This window comes from Gekko japonicus, unplaced genomic scaffold (assembly GCF_001447785.1).
Source record: "Gekko japonicus isolate JY-2015 unplaced genomic scaffold, Gekko_japonicus_V1.1 scaffold213, whole genome shotgun sequence".
In the NCBI taxonomy this organism is placed as follows: Eukaryota; Metazoa; Chordata; class Lepidosauria; order Squamata; family Gekkonidae; genus Gekko; species Gekko japonicus.
In genome coordinates this window covers 530668-543289 of record NW_015172557.1, presented here as the reverse complement: position 1 = coordinate 543289, position 12622 = coordinate 530668, and the positions used below count along the sequence as shown (strand labels likewise).

The 12622-nt window shown below is 40.5% G+C and overlaps 2 protein-coding genes across 2 annotated transcripts in view; one reads left to right on the top strand and one right to left on the bottom strand.

Moving 5' to 3' along the window:
* The window catches only part of FANCL (Fanconi anemia complementation group L), a 72796-nt gene extending 60180 nt beyond the window's left edge, over positions 1-12616 (top strand). Inside the window, exons 8-14 of the mRNA XM_015421204.1 lie at positions 6269-6419; positions 7153-7236; positions 8980-9025; positions 9114-9195; positions 9792-9908; positions 12147-12218; positions 12421-12616. Of these exons, the coding sequence (XP_015276690.1) occupies positions 6269-6419; positions 7153-7236; positions 8980-9025; positions 9114-9195; positions 9792-9908; positions 12147-12218; positions 12421-12456 (588 nt within the window). The 3' untranslated portion in view covers positions 12457-12616. The remainder of the gene's footprint in view (positions 1-6268; positions 6420-7152; positions 7237-8979; positions 9026-9113; positions 9196-9791; positions 9909-12146; positions 12219-12420) is intronic.
* VRK2 (vaccinia related kinase 2) overlaps positions 12463-12622 on the bottom strand; it is a 68009-nt gene continuing 67849 nt past the window's right edge. Inside the window, exon 14 of the mRNA XM_015421202.1 lies at positions 12463-12494. Coding sequence (XP_015276688.1) covers positions 12463-12494 — 32 coding nt within the window. The remainder of the gene's footprint in view (positions 12495-12622) is intronic.

The window sequence follows — 12622 nt, the reverse complement described above, 5'->3', positions numbered from 1 at the left end:
GGAATTTAAATGCAGTGCTACAAGCACTATGCAAGGAGCCGTTTGAACCAATGGCATCATGTCCCATGAAAGATATTACTCTGAAAACAATTTCTTAGTGGGGATCACTTCAGCATGTAGGTTTTTGGGGCTGAAAGCTTTGTCGGTACGCACAGATTTATGTACCTTCTACAACGACAGGGTCGTCCTCAGACCAGCCCCAGCGTTCATCCCCAAAGTTAACTCCTGGTTCCATAGATAGAAAGATATGGTACTTCCCTCCTTTTCTTCAAACCCTGGCCATGAGATGGTGACAGTCTGGCATCATCTAGACGTGTGTAGGGCTTTGAGTTTTCTATATGGACAGCACCAGGGGGTTAAGAAAGATTGAATCCTTGTTTGGGTATGTTAGTCAGTTGTCCCTGGCAAAGAGTGTCTCCACTTCTGCCCTGAGCAGGTGGATAAGGATCAGTCAGGCATACAAGGTGTAGAGGTTAGTACCTCCAGTAGGGGTCACAAGACACTCTATGGGGGGCAGTCACATCGGCGGCATATAGGGCCTTGCCGTCCCTAGAAGTCACTTGTAAGGTGGTGACATGGAAATTTGTCCATTCCTTTACAAAGATAAGAAAATTAAGAATTGTACAGGAGGTGGGAGCACGGAAGCCGAATAAGGGGGGAAAGGGAGGAGGGTATATGGTAGATTTTTTGTGAAACTATGAGTATATTGGACTATATATATCATATCTTAATAAAAGGTTTTTACAAAAAAAAAGTAAGGTGGTGACATGGAAATTTGTCCATTCCTTTACAAAGTACTATAGGATTGACAAACTAGCCTCGACAGCAGCAGTATTTGACAGTAGAGTGCTCCTTCAGGCCCTTTAGGCACCGGAAGTTGTGTGACCCACCCGGGGGGAGCACTGCTTTTTTATGTCCCAGGAGTAAGGAGTCAAGGACTGCCCCACTCCTGGACCACCAGAGAATGGAAGATTTGTATTCACTTACCGTGAAGCATCCTTCTCTGTGGTCCAGTGTGGGGCAGTCCTACCCACCCTCTCTTGATGGACACGACTTCCGGTCCTTTAGGTTTTGCAGTGGTTCAGTTGTTCATGAATATGGTCTAACTGATTACGTGGTGTGGTGGACTGTTGCTGTTTGTTTGCTTTAATGGTTAAAATACAGGTTTGTATTTGTTTAAGCCCATGGCTGTGATGGTATTCCCCAGTTGTCTGAGGGGGAAGGAGTTATTTTTAAGTGCATTTACAGCAGCTCGGAGGTGGCTTTCGTAATGACTGGGGATCAGAGGATAAGCCCCTCCCCTCTAGGATCAAAGTTTGCCGGCCCTGCCTACGGAAGGGGGAGGTGCTTTCCCAGGAGTCAAGGACTGCCCCACTCTGGACCACCGAGAAGGAAGCTTCACGGCAAGTGAATACAAATCTTCCACTTTCAATCAATTTGGTTCCAACTTACTGATAATGAAAACAAAATTAAATAAGCAATAATATTCCAGGCATTTGAATGGCTTTAACTGGAGATGTCTGCTGCCTTGGATTTTGTGTTCACTTTTTATGAGCCACCTTGAATTCAGGAAAGGCAGGGTACAAATCTCTTAATGAATAACATTAAGTGGGTAGCTGTGTTGGTCTGAAGTAGTAGAGCAAAATTTTGAGTCCAGTGGCACCTTTAAGACAAACAAGGTTTTATTCAAGGTATGAGCTTTTGTGTACATGCAATGTAGATAACCTCCGATTTTGATAGATTTATTTGCTTCTCCATGTGTGCCCCCCCCGAAATTAAATCCAAACAAATGCTGATCATATAAACTTTGCTCATTATTCCTGTTTGATACTTACATCTGCTAAAACATCTTCATTTTGTTGTATGCTAATTTGCCTCTCACCCTCTAGCTATTTGTATGGACTGGTAACTTCCATTTCAGTGTATCTGAGGAAGTGTGCATGCACACAAAAGTTCATACTTTGAATAAAACTTTGTTGGTCTTAAAGGTGCCACTGGACTCAAAATTTTAAATAACATCAGTTAAGTATCTGTGATTGCCTTTCTGTGTTATGAAGCCTACAGAAGAAGCCTATTTGCCCATGCCTCAATATAGGGGCTGTTCTCTTTGAATGCTGTTTACTTCATGAAGAGTCTTAAAGCCAGCATCACTTACTGTTAACAGCTGCTGGGTGGGCATTTTCAAGGCTAGTGTGGGATTTTCAAGGCATGCTGTGTCAGTATCTGGGAATCACTTTACCACCACAGTATCACATTGTGCCATGACCAAGAAATGTAAACCAGGGTGCACTGTGGCAGGCTCAGTTCTCAAAGGTTCCAATTATATGCTGTGGACAACCAAATTGTACCCCAAGACACCTGTTACCTCCCATTGCTGGTCATAAGGGACAGGTTTAGCCTGTATCCTAGTGGTGTCCACTTACCTCCCACATTAGTAAATGACTGCTATTTACTCAGCTAAGGAAAGGAAAGTACTGAGCTGGGGAAACAAAACTGCAGTTGGGCAAAACTTGTCTACCATGCTTGACACTGCATGGATTTTCTCTATCAACTGGGGCCTGAAGGGAGGTGATACGCTGTGATAAGTTTACAGAGAACACAGGCCTAATGCATACACTAGTTCCCTTTAAATACTTCCCTTTATGTTCAAAGTGCTGGTTTGTGTCATTAAAGCCCTAAAAGGTTTGGGGCCAGGGTACCTGAAGGACTCCTTTCGCCCATACTGTCCAGCCTGCCAGTTAAGATCTGCCTTGCAAGCCCTGCTGTCTGTGCCTCTGCCTTCAGAAGTGAGGCAAGTGGCAACCAGAGACAGGGCACTTTCAGTAGTGGCACCTCACTTATGGAATGCCTTGGAGGCACGCCTGGCCCCTATGCTGCTTTCTTCTAGGTGCCAGGCCAAACATTTCTGTTCACTGAGGCTTTTATTTAAGTGTTTGATTTTAACACTATTTTAATCTGGAAACAATTATTTTAAACTATCAGTGGTCTTTTTTATGGTGTACATTTTTATGCTGGGCTGGGTTTTAATGTTGGATTTTAATATCTTTTAATATGTTGTTTTTATTTTGTAAGCTGCCTCGAACAGGTTCCTGGAGAGGAAGCATACACATTTTCTAAATGGATAAATATTTCCCACCCATTATAAAGATTGATTTTTCAGTGGCTTTCATAATGCATGAAGCAGTCTTGGCAGTCTTAAATTTGTCTACATGCACTTGATACTTTTAAGCCTTTTATATTTTAAAAATGGTATCCAAGTTATTTAGATGTACACCAGTCTTCTGTATTGAGATACTATTTAAAGTAGCTGAGGATATCATGTCATTCAGGGCAGTAAAAATCTCAAGCAGATAGATGAAGTTCAACATAACTAAGCACAAAATGTGCACACAGGAGTGAAAATCCAAACAATGTATATGTTGATGTGGGGCTATATTAGCTGTAATGGTTCAGGAAGAAGGTCATTGGGTTGCAAGTGAAAGTTCACTTTCATTTCATTGTTCTGCAGAAGTGCAAAAGACAAATCTGGTGCAAAGTAATGATTAGCAAAACAATTGAAAATAAAAGTTCAGCTATTGTCATGCTATTAAATAAATCTAACATTTAAAATACTGTGTGCTGTTCTGGTTGCTGTACCTGGGCTGTGAAAGTAATACAACAATTAAAATGGTTTAATGTTTTGGTATACCTTTCCTATAAGGAAAGCATGCACAGGAGCATCTGAAGCTGCCAGTAATGATGGGAAATTTAGGTCTCATAGTTCCTGAAGGCATCAAGTATGTCAACAGCTACCATTCCCACAGTTCTTTGCTGCCATCAGCACCTCAAAGAAGGGCAAAGGGCACTTGGTAAATGTGGTCCAGGGAGAGGGGTTGGTGAGGGTGGAGTGGCATCAAAGACTCTAGGCCCCATCATGCAGTCCTGATACCATTCTTAGAAATGCAGCAGGACCTAGGCTTCAGCATGCCCTTGCCTTTTAAATTTCTTTATATTTGAAAACTACTTTAATCAACCTTTTACAAATCAGGTGGGGGGGGGGGCTTTCCTATTGACTGTCCAAAGCTGGCTTTGATATTGCAGATACATATATAGATTCACTAGAGCTGCCAAAGAGGCAACAGCTGGTTTAATTAATCCACCAATTCTGGCAGAGGTTCTTACCTTCTGATGTCCTCCAGGTGAATAGAATGATATTTCATGATTTCCCCCCCCTTAAATATTGACCACAATCCAAGACAGAATTAAGTAGCCTTAAGTGCACTGAAATTAGTGGGGTTTAACTGAGTTTAACTCTTTTGGATTGTGCCCATTGTGTTTCAGTTTATGGTGAACATGGGCCTGATACAATGTAGATAAATGCAAATTGAGACTTTTTTCCTCAGTAGAAATGCCATTAATTTTACTGGGTGAGCTAACCTTCCCTGAAGGAAATGGGACATGAGTGATTAATTCTGGCTGGATTGTGTCCAAAGTAAACAGAAGTGTACATTCAGCAAAATTCTCTCTATATTTTTTTAAAAACCTAGATATTTACTGTATAGGAAAAAATAGAATTATTTTCCTGCTCCCCCCCACCCCCAGATATGTCAACTTGCTGGCATAATGTGGCAATACTACCACACTGTAGTGTTTTGTGACACTATACTATAATTGGCATTGGTGTATACTTCTGCAAGCACTTATGTATTGCTGTACCATCTGGGGATCAATAGTTCAAAATACAATTTGAACTGAGGTAAAAATTTAAAATCATGCTTATAGATAATGTAAAAGTTGTCCCTTCATAAATGGAGCACTCACTAGACTAAGAGATTTCCTGGATCTGAGTAAAAGGGAATGGCAAAAATCTTGCAAGGATTTTTTTTGGAAACTCCCTGCTACTATAAAGCAGATGTGTTCCAAGAAATAGCATTCCTATCTTGTCTGTGTTTTTTGTCTGACCAGCATGAAAACTAATATTCAGCAAGGAGTCAGCGGTCTGATGCATACTTATCTGGGAGCAAGTTTCCCTGAACATAGTGAGCTTTCCACCTGAGTGAAGATGCATAGGATTGTGCTGCAAGTTTATCTACTGGCATGTTATCATTATTACAGAGCATAATTGGATGGATCCAAAGGTGCCTGTGTATAAGCAAGTAGAAGCATGGCACCTACTCTAGAACCTGCTTATGACAGCCCACAAACACTCCCAACTGTTCTTGTGGTGACTTCCTGTTTGTTCACCCTTCTTTGGATCCAAGCCTGCATAGCCTGTCACTTTTTTAAAATAGTACACAAGGTGGACTGTGGCAGAGCCTTTTACATAAAATCAAGCAGCAGATTATTTGCTGTATTATCAAGTAGTTTTCACGGACAAAAATAGGATCCATGCAGATTGTTTAAGGGAAAAGTGGTTAGATATAAACTGGTTGAAGTGTTAAAATGGGTGATAAACTCTTCATGATTTGCATGACAAAGTAATATGGCTGATTTTAAGATAAAAGATTCAGATATGCATATGGAATGTCAGTTGGCGACATCAATGATGCATGCAAATAAGATCAGATGAGCAGATCATTTTAAGAAAAGATTTGGCCACCTTTTAAGGAACATCATTGAAAATTGCAATTAGTATTAAAATTAATTGGATTCAAATTTTTTTTTAAAGGATGTTAAATATAACAAGAGTAGTCACCATACAAGTCTCTCTCTCTCCTATGTGAGTCAGCACTTGTTTCCTTTAACATATTTTGGCTAAGGAGAAAAGCTCACATTATTGGAAGAAGATTGTAGCAGATCGATTTGTAAGGTTTAACTACAGCACTCCCTGGCATTTCAGTTAACTTGATGTTCTGAATTGTGCATAAGAATGAGTTACAGTGAAACTGATGCAAATCATCTTGGGCATGATCTCACAAGAAAATGTGTCCCCCCCACCTTATCGAAAACTCTAGAACCCATTTGTTATGAGTTAATTAATTAAATGGTAATAATTGTAGAATTGAGAAATATCTGCTTTCAGTACAAAGCAGTGGAAATTAAAAATAAATGAAAACTGAATTACAACATAGCCAAAGAAACATGGCATTTGTATGGCCCATTCAAAACTCAGGTCTTCAGAAGAAAAAATGTAGGGGAAAATTCCAATCTTTTTACTGCCACACATTTTTACAGTTAGATGTGTGCTAGACTTTAAAGTGTTAGAGTAGGCTCCTTTTTTAAAACTATTCTCTATTGCTCTTGGTAAAATGCCATCTATAAAATTTGTTACAATTTCCTTCTCTCTTAGAGCTCCTTATTAAGCATTCATCGTCAGTTTTTGGCAGCGCTGGAATCATTGAAGGCGTTTTGGAATGCTCTAGATGAAATTGATGAGAAGACCTGGGTACTTGAGCCAGAAAAACCCACACGGAGTGCCACAATGCGAAGAATTGCAGTCGGTAAGAAAAATAGAAAGAAGAATATGGTTTTGGCTGTGGATACACAGACAGGAAAACAGAAAACAAGATGTTTAAAATTATTTCTCTAACAAATATATGATTTTAAATATAAATATCAACAAAGAAATCCAATGTGGTTTCTAACAGTTTGGTATTAATAGTAGCATTTCAGAATTTAGACTGCAAGTTCCTCAAGACAAGGGTTTTCTTTTTAAGTGTTCATGTTCCATAAACTGCCACCCAATTAACCAGCTGAGCTGGCAAAGGACTAAGATCTGAAAAGTATTCTCGCTGTTTTGAGGTGCACGAATCTCAGCAGGCACCTTTCTAGAAGAGGCATTTCTTGGAATCAACAATGCTCCTAAGATGGCACCTGTCACTTACAGTTTTTATAAGTACTTTGACTTTTTAAAAATCTGCTGCTCCGCTAATTGAGGGCATATTTTAATTGCTCAAAAGGGTTTCAAATATTTTAATATAACCAGTTCTGTTAGCATTCTGTAAACAAGGGATCAACAATGAGAAACAGAGAACTTGAAAGTTGTGACTTTTAGAGTACAAAACACTTACACTGAACAAAAGGACTAAGTTAGTGTGTTGCTTTCAGGTGTGATGGCAGAGCATTTTGGAATCAGTCCCTTAACTAAGAAAGTTCTTTTGAGTGTGTGTCAAGTGTTGAGTAAGAATGAAGATGTTTTGTTACATTAGATCTGTACATCCATTGCCATTTCAGGAAACAATGTTTCAATTAATGTAGAGGTGGATCCCAGACACCCCACCATGCCTCCTGAATGTTTCTTTCTTGGACCAGATCACGGTAGGGTGCCATCTTTCTTAAACCAGTTTTATCAGCCACAATAGTGCTTCTTTAGCAGTGTATATGATTCTTTGCATACCTCAAGTGGACTTTATAGCAAATTGACATTGTCATTCTAAGCATAGTTATATCCTTCAAAGTCTAGTTGAAGTCAATGGCCTGAGAAGGCTGTATCTCTGCTTAGGACAGCACAGTTAGTATACTTGTTTCAGCCAGACCTAGCTGAGACAGAAATTAATTTTTCAAGAAAATTGTGTGTTGCTCAGAAAGATGTTTGAAAACTCCATCAGTGCCCATTCTGAAGATGCATTCTGAGAAGTACGCCATACTTCTTACCTTTCTTGCTGTGCTGCTTGTCAAGTTTTCATGACACTGTAACAAACTCATGCATGGATGTGGTATTACTAGTCCTGCCATGCCCCATCTCTGTGCCATGTAACATTTTTTGTGCAGTGCTCCTATTGTGCAATTGGTTTCCCAGTGTGGTGTTACTAACCAGCTTCCAGTTAAGTTCATAACTTTCTCTAGTATCCTGCACTTATGTGTTAGATTGTAATGGCCTTTGGCCATAGACAATAAACTTTATCATATCGCAGTATCCTGCACAATCACTTACTTGGTCCATTTTCAACAATTTGGGTGAAACAATTTGTTAACGATGCCAAGGGAGATAAGTTTAACCCTGCTGCCCTGGTTTCTTTCTCAGCTATTGAGTACTAGGGACCCACCAAAACAGCCATCTCATTATGCCGTCTGCCAAGGACTGGGTCTGCCACACTGCTGGGTGTACCATGATGTTGGCTGAGATGATCTCCGGTTTTCCAGCCCCCAACACGTGTGTCTTCTAAAGATGATTTCCTTTAGACAAGTCAGCACCCAGGTCTCTAAACCAATTGGGTAGTCAGGAAAATATCTTAAAACAGGCCTGCATCTCCCACTGTCTACAGTGGGTACGTGAAGCTGACAATGCTGCTATAGCAGTGTTCTCCTGCCTTCTAGAAGGGGGGGGGAATCAAGTCTCATGGATTTGACATCTCTCATCCTCCCCAATAAATTAAATATGGTTCTCTTGGGCAGAGTTGGCAGAATTGGGATAGCTGGCCAACTGATTCTGCTAAAGAATGCTGGACTAAAGAATCTGCTAAAGAATCCTTCAACGTGATCCAGCAAGGCACTTCTTTTTTTCTTAATTCAATGTATGCTCAATCAACAAGAATCTGCTCTTTGCTGCAAGATAACCAGTTCTGAATCTAGCATGAAATACTAGGTTATAAATGTACTCCTAGGCTGACTCTGTTTTAATAGTCCACACTGCTTGCCCTAGAGCAGGAGTGTCGAACTCATTTGTTATGAGAGCTGGATCTGACATAAATGAGAACTTTTTGGGCTGGACCATGTGTGTCATAAAATGTAATACCAGCTGGCAGAGATATAAACTTTATAAAGGACACAAACACAAAGGGTTTTTTAAACTTACACCTCTTACTCTGAATTATTACATCAAAATGTCTGTGCTGTTGCAATCTTGAGTATGCTGTTCAGGTGTGTGTCTGTAAGCTGCAACCCTATGATGACGCAGCAGCACTGGAAGAAGCAGAAGACAGCCAGTTCCACTGTGGGCCTGATAGAAGCCCTCCGAGGGCCTGATCCGACCCCTGAGCCGCATGTTTGACACCCTTGTCCTAGAGTATGGTTTTTTTAAAAATTGTGAATAATGTCAAAACATTTACCTTTTGTCTTTAGTTGTAAATCCTTTGAAAATGAAGCTGAACAGCAACATACATATGTGGTAAGTATGTTTGGATTTAGATTTTTAATTCATAGCTTTTTTCAGTGGGTACTAGCATTTTCTTTTCATTTTTTTCCCTTCCTTTCAGGGATCCAGAAGCCAGTCTATTACAAAATTTGAAGGAAGTTTTAGAAATTGATTTTCCATCTCGAGAAGCTCTACATAAATCTGTATGTTGGTTTGTGGTCATGTTTATAATATTTTGAGTATCATAACCTGGCAAAAAACATAATGAACGTTTTATGACCACTTCTGGGAAAACATCGAGGCAGTTAATAGGACAACTGTTAAAAACTCTATTATTTACTTACTTACAATACAACATAAAGCTGTCAAAACCTTGCAAACTTTTAATGTAAATATTTCCTTGGTGCTAATAATTTGTGTGGAAGGTGTCACTGTTAACAAAACATGAAAGACACTAACAGTGAATCTAGATATGACCTAGAATGAATTTGGGATTATCCTAGAACTATAATTTGTAAAATTAGAGTCCAAGTGCGTCATCTGTTGATCGTTTACTGAAACTGCCATGTCTGCTTAGGCCCCTTCCACACAATGTGGCTGTTAGATAGCGCCATGTCTGCTTAGGCCCCTTCCACACAAGATAGTGGCCAACTGAGGCTAATCTATAGAATATACCAAGTTCTTTATAATAACATGCATAGTTTATACAGTTACAGTACTGATAGTTTTCACATTAAAATCCTCTTACTATCCTAGTATAGATCAGTATTTGTGGGATAGCTCTATTTTGTCTTTTAAGGATTTCTCTATGGACTGTGGGATCTGCTATGCTTACCGACTTCATGGGGCTATTCCAGACCAAGTATGTGATGATTCACGCTGTGGCCAGCCGTTCCATCAGGCTTGTTTATATGAGGTAAGATCTAAAGTGTCTGGTAAATTGGTAGTAGGCGCCACAACAAAATGGCAGCCATGGGATGACAGTAATCAGTCACAAAATGGCTCCATAGATTGTTAGGAAGTTCCAGCTGAAACATCTTCCTATCATGCAGGCAGCTGGGTTTTTTGTTTGTTTTTTGCCAAGTCAAGCTGACTTCTGGTGACCCCTAGTGGGGTTTGAAGGCAAGGGAAGTTCAGAGGTGGCTTGCCATCATCTGCCTCTGCATCATGACCCTGGTATTCCTTGGAGGTCTCCCGTCCAAATACTAGCCGGGCCAGCCCTGCTTAGCTTCTGAGATCGGGCTATCCAGGTCAGGGCTCAGGCAGCTGTTTTTGAATGGGTGCTCTCTGCAGACACAAAAAGGTGACACCTCCCAGATACTTCTTAAATACCTCACGCTCCAGTGAGGTGGCAGAAAGACAGGATGGGATCTTTGCTTGGATGAGGAGATGCTTTGGGGGGAGGAACTAGTGAGCAGCAGGAAACATACCAGTGGGTCACCACAGGCACCATGTTGGGGAACACAGCAGTAAAGTACCTGTTCCTGGAGTATCTTTCCATGGCCATCACTGAGTCCTCTGGCAGTGAAATCCTCTTTACTATGCTTGAATTTAGAACAGTCTGGATCTGCCTTCTTAATGAACTGTGTGAAATGTTAAACTTTTTGAAAATTTTTCAAATTCCAGTAAATTATTGTGTGAATTATTAAAAATAATTCTTCCCTGATTTATTTATCGTATTAACACAATTTATACTCTGCCTTCCTGGCCCTCACAAGGGCCACCAAGGTGGCTAGAATCAGCAATTATTTGTGTCAAAAATACAAGTTTTGGTGGGGTGGTTCTGTTGGGTAATTTGGTGTTATCCCAAGAGACTCTGATGTGGTGCCTCTGCTCAAAAAGAATTTTACATTTTAACTTTAAGGGGCCTTATAAAATACAATTTTAAAACCCATTAAAACATTTTAAATAAAAAGGCAGTTAAGAACGACTTCTAAGCAAAAATTTAGGTCCCAAGGGCTTGGCACAATAAAATTACTTTGACGTGATTCCAGAATGAAATGAAAAAAGATTACAAGCAGCTTGCCTGAGAAATTGCATTCCAAATTTTGGGGCCCACAAGGTGGAACTTGTAGCAGTGTCTCAGTAGTTGATCTTAATTGGGGGGTGAGGAAGTATGGCAGAAGATAACTCCCCACATTGCTCTCTATATAGGTGGGAACTGTTTGAGGTCATAGTGATATAAATTATATAGCTGTTCCTGTTCTGGCTTGAACCTACACCCTTTAAGTACTGATGAGGTAAAAGAGCTTGAGAGAGCCAGAAGAGTGAATTTTCACATTCTCCTTCTGATTTAAGCTGATCTGCTGTTTGTGCAATTTTCAATGTGTGCTTACGCAGCATGACAGTATAATACCTTTCCATGCTGTGGATCTCTGGTATGCTAACAAAACAAGCATAGGTCATAGCCAAGGTTAAAAGAGATGGTGGTTAGTGTAGAGTCACACAGAAGTTCTTGTGCCTCACCATTATTTTTCAACCTGGGCTCTGTGGAACTGGCTCAGAAAGAGCAGGCTATGAGACACACCTGCTAGTTTGGTGTAGTGGTTAAGTATGCGGACTCTGCTGGATGACCTTGGGCAAGCCATAGTTCTCTCAGAGCTGTCCTCTAAAGAGCTCTGTCAGCCCCACCTACCTCACAGGGTGTCTGTTGTGGGAGGGGAAAGGAAAGAAGTTTGTAAGCTGCTCTGAGACTCCGAGTGAAGGGCGGGGTATAAATCCAATCTCCTCTTCTTCTCATACACTGACTGGCAAAGGGTTCTGGATCAATATAATGGCGTCTTGTGATGAGTGAGCATTTGATCACACTCGTTCAATAAGATTTCTACTAGCAAGTGTGACTGGAAGATGTGCAGTTCTCTACAGCACTACCTATGTCTAGCTCAGATGATCCTTGTCCCAGCTGCCCATGTCCTGGTGGCCACTAAGTACCATTTCTGCAACTCCCTTTTCAAGACTTAGTAATGCTTCTGCATTGCTTTAAAGATCAAAAGAGGGTAATGTAACACTCTCCAGGCATTCTGTATATTGACTTCTTGTAATTCAGCAGAGACAGAGTCTGAGTGTTGTGGCAAGCACTGAGTACTGGAAGCCCTGCCTGTACTGAAAAGCTGTCATCAGATATCGTAGATAACAGTATTGTGTTTCTCAACAGTGGTTGCGAGGACTCCCGTCTAGTCGACAAAGCTATAATGTCATATTTGGTGAATGTCCATATTGCAACAAGGTAAGGCAATGGTTTATCTTACTGAAACATACGTTGGGATGAAGGTCAGTCTACCACTAAGCCTTCCTTGTAAACACCTGCATTTGAAATACTCGAGTGAGCTTGCTTGTGGGGGGATGAGATTTAATAACTCAGGCAAATTCTTTTTAATGCCGTAAGCAAAGTTTAATGACACCCCCATTCTGTTTTCTAAAAATTCCAGCAAATCACCCTGAAAATGTCTTTGAAGAAATCTTGAAGAAGTTCAGACAACCTGTGACTGCCTAGTCCTGCACTCTAAAAAGAGACACACTGAAGGCGATATCAAAGGTAGTACAAAGAAAGTGGTATTAACAACAGGAGAACAAAAATGGCTATAATATATTGGTACAGTTCTTCACTTAGTATGGGAGTACTGGACTCGG